The 12,011-nt window shown below is 33.2% G+C and overlaps 1 protein-coding gene across 2 annotated transcripts in view; it reads left to right on the top strand.

Moving 5' to 3' along the window:
* LOC143247388 (cardioacceleratory peptide receptor-like) overlaps positions 1–12,011 on the top strand; it is a 70,047-nt gene that overhangs the window by 51,769 nt on the left and 6,267 nt on the right. Inside the window, exons 3-7 of one of the 2 annotated variants that reach the window (XM_076495381.1) lie at positions 1,312–1,415; positions 4,247–4,340; positions 5,161–5,448; positions 6,922–7,044; positions 11,434–11,624. In XM_076495381.1, coding sequence (XP_076351496.1) covers positions 1,312–1,415; positions 4,247–4,340; positions 5,161–5,448; positions 6,922–7,044; positions 11,434–11,624 — 800 coding nt within the window. Of the gene's footprint in view, positions 1–1,311; positions 1,416–4,246; positions 4,341–5,160; positions 5,449–6,921; positions 7,045–11,433; positions 11,638–12,011 lie in introns of both variants that reach the window. The other variant, XM_076495382.1, reaches the window with a different exon arrangement.

Genomic DNA, 12,011 nt, shown 5'->3' with positions numbered 1-12,011 from the left:
CTATTCCATCACCAGATAGATTATCTGAAGCATAATAGATGTCGTTGTTGTTTTGAATTAAGCACAAAACTACACAATGGGCTATCTGTGCTCTGCCCACCACGTGTATCGAAACTCGGATTTTAGTGTTGCAAGTCCGCAGATATACAGCTGAGCCACTGGGGGGCGCATGCTAGAAAATGGCAACTTAAAGTTCATGGATTTTTGTCGTTTTAGGAATGGATAGAGGTTTCATGTTTTGTTTCAATTGTGGCAAAAAAAAAATAAGTTTTAGAATACAACTTAGGCATGGCCAGGTGGTCAGAACGCTTGACTCGTAATACGAGGGTCACAGGTTTGAATTCCCGTCCTACTAAACATGCTCGCCAATGTTGTACTTTATACTTAACTGCACGACCAGGCGCCTAGAGTGCTTGACTCGCAATCTGAAGGTCACGGGTTTGAGTCTTCTCCACACCAAACATGCTCGCCCTTTCAGCCGTGACGGTCAAGCAAGAATAACCAAAATTTGACAATGGGTGGTGATGAATAGCCGCCTTCTATCTAGTCTTCTACTGCCAAATTAGGGATGGCTAGCGCAGATAACTTCCATGTAGCTTCGCGCAAAATTAAACAAAAAGAGGACAAACGAAAGAAAGTTTGAAATATGAAAAACAATCAAAATTCACAGTTCTGTTATTTGACAGTTTTGTTATTTCACAGTTCTGTTATTTGACAGTTTTATTGTTTCACATTTCTTTTAATTCACAGTTCTGTTATTTCACAGTTCTGTTATTTCACAGTTTTGTTATTTCACAGTTCTGTTATTTCACAGTTTTGTTATTTCAAAGTTCTGTTATTTCACAGTTTTGTTATTTCAAAGTTCTGTTATTTCACAGTTTTGTTATTTCACAGTTCTGTTATTTCACAGTTTTGTTATTTCACAGTTCTGTTATTTCACAGTTCTGTTATTTCACAGTTTTGTTATTTCACAGTTCTGTTATTTCACAGTTCTGTTATTTCACAGTTTTGTTATTTCACAGTTCTGTTATTTCACAGTTTTGTTATTTCACAGTTTTGTTATTTCACAGTTCTGTTATCCCTAAAGTTTACATATCGTACATTTATCTTTATGTTGCTTTTTTCATGTGGATGTGTTTTGACTTTTATATATTAAAAAAAATAATGCTGGTAAGATTATAAACAAGAGAAATATCAAACTTATATCACATTTTAACTTTAGATAGACAAAAAATTATACCACAGAATTGAAATCAAATACTGATAACGTACAAATATTATTCATGTATGATTTTGTTAATTATCACACAGACTTATCTGTCGGCTTGATCCAAGTTCTGACAGACATTATATGGAGAATGACCGTGGACTTCTACGGCGGAAAAGTTGTTTGTAAAGTCGTTCGATATTTTCAGGTATGTAAGGTTAATTAATCTGTTTTCTATTTCATATTTCTGACGCAGAACCTTCTCTGCCGTTTTAATTATATATTTTTTATGTTAATGAAGACTTTTGATTACAAACAAGCTATAACGGTATGATTTATGAACTATTATTATAAAAAATATATATTTTTTATGTTAATGAAGACTTTTGATTACAGACAAGCCATAGTGGTATGATTTATGAACTATTATTATAAAAAAATTATATATTTTTTATGTTAATGAAGACTTTTGATTACAGAAATTTATAATGGTATGATTTATGAACTATTATTATACAAAATACTGAAGGATTTGTTAGTATTTTGTCTGTCCACTTATGATAAAAAAAGCAAAATGATTTTTGTTCTGCCTTTGTTAAATTAATCCTATGGCTCAAAATTTGGCCATTTTTTCTTAGGAATTCTATCCAACATTAAAATAATTGTACTTAACAGCATGGAGCTTGAGATTCGATACAACACATTTAACCAATAAATTGAATTCATATTAGCATTTCTTATTTATCTATTATTTCTAAGTGCCTCATATCCAACGTTACAACAGGGATTCAAATGATAGTTTGCAATGCTGACATCATTATTAATTGTTAAATACTTTCCACAGCTTGCCAGTAAGTATTAGATCCTAAATATAAAGCATAGAACAAATATATCTCTATATATATATAGATATATATATATATCTTATGTTATAAGACAGAATATTGTATACATTGGATATACAAATTATATTGCTCCAGTAATCTCATTTACAAAGAATATCATTTCATAGTAATAAGAAATTACAGACCATTAAAGAAAAACAAACAAACAGATATTTAGTTTGTTGTCGTTAAGGGTTAAACTCCGCAGTGAGTTATCTGTGATGTCCTCATCAAAGGTATTGAAACCCGATTTTTAGCATTATAATCCTCTAGACTTACCGCTAAGCCACTGGGGGCATACAAACAGATGCATCAAAAATATATAAATTCCAATATTCTGAGTACTTGAAAGTATCCTAAAAGGGTAAACTGGAAGGTCTGCCTTTAGAAAGTATTCAAAAGGGATCAAGTGGAAGGTATATATGTAAAAACGGCTGGTTTGTATGTAGAGTTCACTTCTTTATATAAAAGTTTTCTGAACCCAAACCAGCCGTTTTTACATATATATATATTTTTCTCTACAAGTGGGTTTTCTCGTTATTACTGATTAAATGGGAGGTTTGCCTTCCGAAAGTATTCGTAAGGGGTCAATTGAGAGGTCTGCCTTCAGAACGTATTCATAAACGGTCAATTGGAAGATCTGCCTTCATAAAGTATTTGTAAAAGGTCAGTTGGAAGGCCTACCTTCAGAAAGCACTCTGGACTGGATATTTTTGTGAATTTATTACATGAAAACTTTGTGTGACGTTGTTCGTTTTGGAAATAATAGCTTTATCTGATACAGTTACTTATAAAATTGTGAGTCATTCTTAATGTTTCTTCATTTAAGACTGACCCTGGATATAGCAGGTGAAGTATGGTTCACATATTATAACATAGTTTTCGCTGTTTTGACTCTTCTGTTCTTTGATATACTTTTCATGCTAATATATTGTGCATAAAATTAGCTTAGTTTTGATTGATTTTTATGTCAATTGATTTTGGAAACATTGACCAAATATCGTCTACAATTTTACGTTCAGATAAAGTATTATCTTTCCTATTTTCAAATATGGCCTGGCATGGCCTAGCGCGTTAAGGCGTGCGCTTCGTAATCAGAGGGTCTCGCGCCCGAGTCGCGTCAAACATGCTCACCCTCCCAGCCGTGAGAGCGTTATAATGTCACGGTCAATCCCACTATTCGTTGGTAAAAGAGTAGCCCAAGAGTTGGCGGTGGGTGGTGATGACTAGTTGCCTTCCATTTTGTCTTATACTACTAAACATACAGGTAGCCCTCGAGTAGCTTTGTGCGAAATTTCAAAACAAAATAATTTTCAAATATTATTATTGCTTTAAAGAAGAATAAAAAACTCCAAAATCGTTCTTTACAAATAAAAAGAAACTATTTTTATAACGTAAACGTTCTATGCTTCTTCCCCTAAAATTTGTTGTGCATAATGAAGGTATTTAGATATTTAGACAATAAAATTGCCCTTTCCTAATGGCTGACCAGTAAGACTGAACGAATGCCTTATAACGCTAAAAACAGCGTGTCGATATTTGTGGTGGAAAAAGTAAAGACATCCCATTGTGTAGTTTTTGTGCTTAATAACATTCGAAACGGACAGTAAAATATAAAAGACACTTTAAACACAGATAATTTTAGAAACTTTTAAGTATTAGCCTCGGCATGGCTAGGTGGTTAAGGCACTCAAATCGTAATCTGAGGGTTGCTGGTTTGAATCCTTATCACACCAAACATACTCGCCCTTTCAGCAGTGGGGGTGTTATAAAGTGACGGTCAATCCCACTATTCGTTGGTAAAAGAGTAGCCGAAAGTTGGCGGTGGGTGGTGATGACTAACTGCCCTCCCTCTAGTCTTATACTGCTAAATTAGGGAAGGCTAGCGTAGATGGCGCTCGTTTAGCTTTGCGCGAAATTCAAAACAAACCAAACCAAATCTATGTATTATACAATTTACGTTTCGCTATTGTGACTTTATCAAGTTTAATACTAGTTTTTGTTCTAGCCCTGATGAAACCGCAACAGTAGGAAAAGAGTGTTTTTAAATTATGTGGAAAATAAAGGTCGTTTTTGTAGCTTTATATTCAAAATGAAGTGTTTGTATTAAAGTGACAAGAATGTTTAGAAAAGTGTTTTTACTTTTTTTTTCAAGGTGCTGGTGACTTATTCTTCAACTTACATGTTGGTATCCCTGAGCATAGATCGATATGACGCAATTAAACATCCAATGAAATTTCGAGGCAGCTGTAAGTCACTTCATGATAGATTTTTTACCCTAACGACGCCAGTAGGATTATGTTGGATATTATGAGATTTTTTTTCGAAGGATTCTAAGAAATATTATAGCGAAAATAAATTTTCATATGAATAGGAACATTAATCACTTGTTCCAGTAATAACATATGCACGAGTGTAATATTAATAATTATAAAAAAGATAACTGAATTTGAATTCAAGACAACATTGTAAGGCGAGGCAAAAATACTGTATGTTATTCCAGAAAGGAAATGTGGAAAATTTAAAAGGAAAATACATTACAACAATTACCTAATGTATTTCTATTAATATGACATCTCATACGATTCAAGGTATCTTATGATGCTCTGAAAGTATATATATATATATACTGCGTAATTGACTATAATTAACCCTAAAACATTACCAGCAATGTTCATTGTTAAAGATGCAGTAAGTATATGTCACTAATAAGAAAAATAAATTAACTATAAGTTCGCATAAGTAGATGCTATCAAGAGAGGACAATAAGATCTCTATTATAGATTATCGCACTTATTAGGTAAAAGTAATACTGGGCATTCATATGAGTAATAGGCAAAAATATTTTTTGGCTATTAAATAGTTTCATATGTATGAATATTCGGCACTCTGTTGTTTGTTCTGATGAGAACGAACCAAGATCCTAGTGTTTATTGTAATTTAAAAATGTACTAACACTTATATCATTGTTACTAATTGTTAGGGAAACGAGCACAAAACTTAGTATTTATTGGACTTGAAGATAATTATAAATATACCAATATTTATGCCATTATTATTTATTGTTAGGGAAGCGAGCCAAAATCCTAGTACTATCTGCTTGGGGACTTAGTATGCTTATAGCTATCCCTGCCATATTTCTGAACGAAGACCTGTTAATCAAAGGACGAATACAATGCTGGATTGACCTTAATTCGTGGCAGTGGAAAACTTACCTCACCTTGGTGGCGCTGTCGTTGTTTTTTATCCCTGCTCTTATTATTTCAACATGTTATACTGTGATCGTGTTCACCATTTGGACAAAAAGTAAAGCCATGGGATACCCTCAGATGCAGAACAGATCGGTCCTTTCAAAAAGTGAGTAAACATACATATAAGTATGAAAAAAGTATCTCAGTAATAGTCCTTGAAATATACCCCAAACCAGGTGACTCCTGGTATTATACTTGGTGGTTTCTAACACATTTATTTTCTTTTGTATTATTTATTGTAGTCCAGGCATGGCCATTTATTTAGGGAGTCTCACTCGTAATCTGAGGGTCACGGGCTCGAATCTGCTCAATTAGAAACGTTAGCGCAGACAACCCTCGTGTAGCTTTGCACGAAAATAAAAAACAAACAATTATCTTCGATTATTTATTGTAAGATGCACAAAGAGTACAGGTAGACATGAACGCTCACATACCTGTATTGAATACATTTCTAGACACGTTTTAGTTTCCATACGAGGCTTAGCTGTATTGTTAATTTAATTCGTTTACATACTCTTCATTCAAGTAAAATACAAATGCTTGAATAACACTATGTAACACAAGGTTTGTTCCTGGATAGTATGTGTTATTTGTTTATTGCTTATGTTGTAAAAGTACAGAAAATGGTCATTATTCCCTTCAAACTTTGCTTTTGTGACCTGAATAATGAAATTTAGAAATTAACCCATTTTCTGTGTAAAAACGGGAAATTTGCACATTTTCATTTACATAAGGTCTGAATAAAACAACATATGTAACAAGGTTTACATGTATTTATGCTAACGTTATACAAAAATGTTTAGAAGTGAGTAGTTTTTCGAGTTTTGCGACTGTAATGTAAATCACTTTCACGTATCAACCCCCAAATACAGTTTCCCATCATATTTTTGTTATACACTACCAGCTCAGAAAAGCAAAGTTTGAAGAGAAAAAATATGTCTCTCCCAATTACTTTAGGCATAAGCAATTAGGAAATAACACTTTCTGCTCAGGAACAAGAAAAAGTAAAACTTTTGTTACATAGTGTAATATTTTATTCATACTAGTTGAAGGTAACCATTCAGTAAACAAGACTTGTGTAATTAACAATGGTAGATAGTCTCCCCTCCCTTCGTTATTTTATTATTATACCCTTAGTGACATCATTAGATGCTAATGGCATTTCTTGTTTTATGAAAAGAAATAATTGAATCATTTAAATAAATAAATACTTTAAATTACAAGCCCAAAATCTGCCATATTTCAGGGTGTATTGAATATTTAGGCAAGTATTAATACAACAAAAACCAAAATTTATACTTTTTTCAGCATTTTATGAATCTCTCATGAATATAACTAGAACAAAATATTTTTTATATCCATGGCTCAAGAACTCAATATATATATCTGACACAACACAAAGTTAATTTGTTTGGTACCCATGACGACAGCATCAAGGCTCAATAAACAATGGTATGGATAACTATATAGAAAACACATTATTTTTTGTATTCATGACTACAACCCAGAAATCTAATGAACAGTGGTATATCTAGCTAAAACAATTAAAAACACATTACTTTTGTATCCATGTCTATAGGCAGCACAGTAAAGCACAAGAACTCGATAGACAGTGATATAGACACAAGACGATCCAGTTCCAGGGGAGTAATTCCAAACGCAAAAATCAAATCCGTGAAAATGACCCTTGTGATAGTGTTTGGTGAGTATAAAAGTACAAATACTTCTGAACTTGTAGTATAAATATTGATATATATTGAATGATCGATTGATTTGATATTTTCTCAGAGATAATCAATATGAAGTATCATCAAACAGGTCAATAAATATTTTGTTGAGAAATCTTCAGGGTATTGTGGCATTCAACCTCGATATCCGTAGTTTGAACACTTCACGGAATGTATTTGAAAATGAACAAGTTCGATAAGTTATGTACTCCAATGGTTCAACATTAAGTAAGACGGCTTACAATGTTATAAATCAAGTTTTGATACAGCTGATACACACCGTAAAACCAGTTGTGTAATTTTGTGCTTATAAGAAGTAAAATCAATAAAAAAAAATTATCGCTATAACAAATTTAAGTGGATCGATCAATGTGAGATAACTTGAAACCGGGGCATTCAAAGTGGTTAAACTTATAAATTCGTTAACTTAAAGTCGTTTGTTTGAAGTTAAGTACCAGTGTGTGTTTGTGTGTTTTCATATAGAAAAGCCGCATCGGGCTATCCCCTGAGTCCACCGAGAGGAATCAAAACCCTGATTTTAGAGTTATAAATACGTAGACTTACCTCTCTACCAAAGGAAGACAGTAAAGTACAAAGCAACACCATGAACTATCTGTGCTCTGCCCACCACTGGTATCGAAATCCGGATTCTACCTTTCTAAGTACGCAGACATGCGCTGTGCCACTGGGGGCTAATGCAAAGAGAGCGTAAAAGTCTTCGAGTTGTAAAAACGTTTTTGTATTGGTTCCTAAATGACATGTATTACACAATATAAGTTAATACTTTTATTTTTATTATATCTAAAATAAAAATATTGGCGGAAACGGAAGGAGAAAGGTAGGTTTAACGCCGGATAATCTCACTAAAATTATATATTTTTTAATTAAAATATTATATAGATGGCAGTAAATGCCGTGCTGTTAAATTACACCAAAACCATCCCTAATTTTTAAGTAATTAACAAGATGGGCGACACCTAGTGAGCACCAAATATCACCAACACGTGTTCTATTCTAATCAAATAATGAGAATTTGTTTTGAATTTCGCGCAAAGCTAAACTAGGGCTATCTGCGATAGCCGTCCCTAATTTAGGAATGTAAGACTAAAGGGAAGGCAGATAGTCATCACCACCCACCGCCAACTTTTGGGCTACTCTTTTACCAACGAATATTGGGATTGACCGTCACTTATAACGCCCTCACGGCTGAAAGGGAGAGCATGTTTGGTGTGATGGGAATTCGATCCCGCGATCCTTGGATCACGAGTCCACTGCCTTAACCACGTGACCATGTCAGCCCATTTATATTTGATAATTGCGTGAAATATTTTTCCAAAAGCCAAAGAAGAAATTGAAAAAATAAAAATAAGAAATTCAGTGCTAACAAATTATTATTATTTTACTGGAAACGAGATTAGAAAAAATAATTTAAATTATCAGACACACGATAAATATTTCCTTATGCATATCATTAAATAGTTTTAAAATATTATGGATAACCACTGTTTGCCAAGAAAACTACGCTGTGAATTATTTAAATTCCTCTGTGTCTGAGTCTGAGTCATTATATAATAGGAAAGATTATAATATATAAAATAGCTATTAGCCCTAAAACTAATATTATTAATAGTAGCAAATGTAATGATACGAATCACTAAAAACTAAAAGGAATTCCTGATAAAATTAATAAGCGAAATAGATCACAAAGGCAGATATTAAAAAGCAATATTATATAATTAGGTACCGAGAACTATTTACCGTTGTTGTTATATTCACAAGTAAACTGAAACTTTAGTGATGAAAATGAATTGTTAGTTTGGTGACCTAATAAGGTTTTTGGGTCAACAATTGGTTTATTTTGGGTGATTACAAGGTGAAAGAGTTTTAGAGCCACACAAAGCACACGGTTCTCGCACCTCCAGTTGCAGAGTTCTATGGCAACATGTTTCACAGTGTGCAGAAGTCCGGTTATATTAAGCCATAAATCCAACATCTCACGAGGTACCACTTTCTCAAATATTTCGATTAGTTGTAAATTACTACACTAAGTCAATAGTGCATGGTCGTCTTCGCAAGTTTACAAGATAAAAAAAATCTAATTTATTTCGAATATTTTAACCAATACTATTAACTTAACTAACCAACAATTAGTTTCAAACATTCAAAGCCATTATTATTAAGATAAATTGTAATGTTATATTAACTAACAAAAAACTGTTAATGTTTACGCCATTATACACATACGAAAACCTCAGTCAAACACTAGTTTGGGCCATGCTGATAATGCTGGAGTAAACCTGTATAAGCTTCCATATCTTTGTATATCCAACAATAAAACGTAAGTTTAGAGAAGCTTTCACATATTTATTAATATAAAAAATTACGGTAACGTACATTATAAATAATAACCAATTATTTTCAAATACTGTTGCGAGAAAAGTACTGTAACAAATCTTCCAAATTTAGTGTGATATAATTTACTTAGTTTTTAACAATAAACAAATGATAAACTGCAAAAGTAATCGTTATTATGGACCAAGTCCAGTATATATACTATTTCTCTATAAGTATATATTACTATCTCTTGTATTTCTATGTAACAACTTATCAGGGTTTGGATGATTGTTTGTTTGTTTGTTTTTTGTGAAATTCGCACAAAGATACTCGAGGGCTATCTGTGCTAGCCGTCCCTAATTTAGTAGTGGTACAAGAAGGAAGGCAGCTAGTCATCCTCACCCACCGCCAACTTTTGGGCTACTCTTTTAGCAACGAATAGTGTGATTGACCGTCACATTATAACGCCCCACGGCTGAAAGGGCGAGCATATTTGGCGCGACGGGGATGTGAACCCGCGACACTCAGATTACGAATCGCACGCCTTAACACGCTTGGCCATGCCGGGCCAGGTTCGGATGAAGCTTTGTCAAAATTATTATGCATGTTCATTAGGTCCAGCGAAGGTACATAAGCGCGTAAGCATAAAAAACAAGTTCCACGTTCTCAAAGTGCCGGGTGGTTATAACGTTTAGTCTTTCTGTACCAATATAAAGAAAGTTCCTCGCTGATACAGCGGTAACTCTTCGAATTTTCAATGATAAAAACAAGGGTTCGATTTCCCTCGGTGCACTCAGCAGATAGCCCAATATGGCTTTGCTATAAGAAAACACACGTCAATATAAAACATTATCATTATTTCTCATTCTCGAAGCTGAAAAACACACACCAAAGGAATTTCTATAAGAATCATATGAATGAAATCCACAAGTCTTATTATCATTTGCGTCTTAACATATGATTTCAAGGATATATTGAATGAGCTTAATTTAGACCAATTCATTTTTTTTTTCTCTCTTTTGGCGTTGAAACAAATTGCACTTCCAAACCTTTTTCTTTCTTACGGCTTAAATTAGGTTAATGCTGATTTAACTAGGAGTAAGTTCAGTGTTTTAAGTATTGAAAAATATTGCCCTGCTTGTAATATGATATTTTAACAGTCTCATAAATCTTTATTCTGATATCGTTGTAGGTTGTTATTTCTGGCAATTATCTAGGCAGCGACTTTTGGGAAATGAATATATTAATTGTAGTAGGTCGGAAATGGATAATAATTATGTTAAATAACGTCATTTTTCAAACTCTTTTTCCACCATTAGATTGGTCTCTGTAAAAGTGATTATGGAAAAATAGGGTTTGTTAGAACATGGAATGCGGTAGTACCTTATAACACAACCTTTGATTCCTTGTCGTGACTGATGGCGTTTTTACTGCCACGGATTGTTTCTGAATAAACGAACAGCTAACCAACCTGTACGTCACAGTGTTCTGTATAGAACGTTCTATGGAAAGAAATATTAAATATATATTATCACATTGATATCTTATATAATGTGAACTGGGAAATCCACGTGTGGTCTGATGCTCTATTAATAATATAAATGAGATATCACTTCAATTTGTGTGCACTTCAAAGTGTTTTACTTCAACATTTTAAATAATGTTTTACAATGTACTCTAAAGTGCTGTTTTATTTCCGAAATTTTCTATCATTGCTTTACAGTGTTACTGTTGATTTTAGTTTAACGTAAAGCTACAAAACTGGCTATCTACGAATTCCGGATTTAACATTGTGAATCAGTAGGTAGTAACCTGTATAAACGTCTCATTACGGTACGAAATAAAGTGTATTCAACACAATTTTAACAATTAGTAGTTATTTGTAAATTTGGATATCGTTGCTTATTTGTTAATCATTTATTTAAGTTCCAAGTGAAGTGGTTACGATAGTTCTTCTATACACTAATAAGCTTCATTGATTCTTCAAAAGCTATTTTGTCCTGTTATCTTATATGTTATATTAATTTCAGTATTTATTCTTTGTTGGAGCCCTTATTTCGTGTATGACCTACTTCAAGTCTATGGATTCATCCCTATCAACCAGACTTTAATAGCCATCTCAACATTCATTCAGGCGTTAGCGCCCCTCAATAGTGCTGCCAATCCTATTATCTACTGTCTCTTTTCTACTCCATCGTGCAATTGCATCAAAGAAGTGAAAGTAGGTGCAACCTGTGAGTCTTAGGTTTACTTTACGATCTTATTATATGATCAAAAGATAACTGCTTGAAACAAACTACAATTACCACTGTTTTCAAAATCCAATTTTGATAGATTTGAAAAGAAAACAGATAAAAACTTTAACGATACTTGCATAAACGTTTTCACAGTTGCAGTTGTTGTATTTTTCGTGTGAGAAGCTCAGAATGAACTACATGCATTTTGTCAACAGTGGGAATTGTAGCGCTGTAAGTCCGTAAGCTTACCGCTAACCAACAAGGGAACCAGATTTTGAGGATTCTGATAAACAATAAATATTAAATACCAGCAAGCTTAAATCATTGATTATCTTTGTAAAGTCAAAAAGTGATTTTCTAATAGACTTACT

Source organism: Tachypleus tridentatus, chromosome 3 (genome assembly GCF_004210375.1).
Source record: "Tachypleus tridentatus isolate NWPU-2018 chromosome 3, ASM421037v1, whole genome shotgun sequence".
Taxonomy (NCBI): Eukaryota; Metazoa; Arthropoda; class Merostomata; order Xiphosura; family Limulidae; genus Tachypleus; species Tachypleus tridentatus.
The sequence above is the reverse complement of the archived record's forward strand: the minus strand, read 5'-3'. Positions and strand labels throughout refer to the sequence as shown.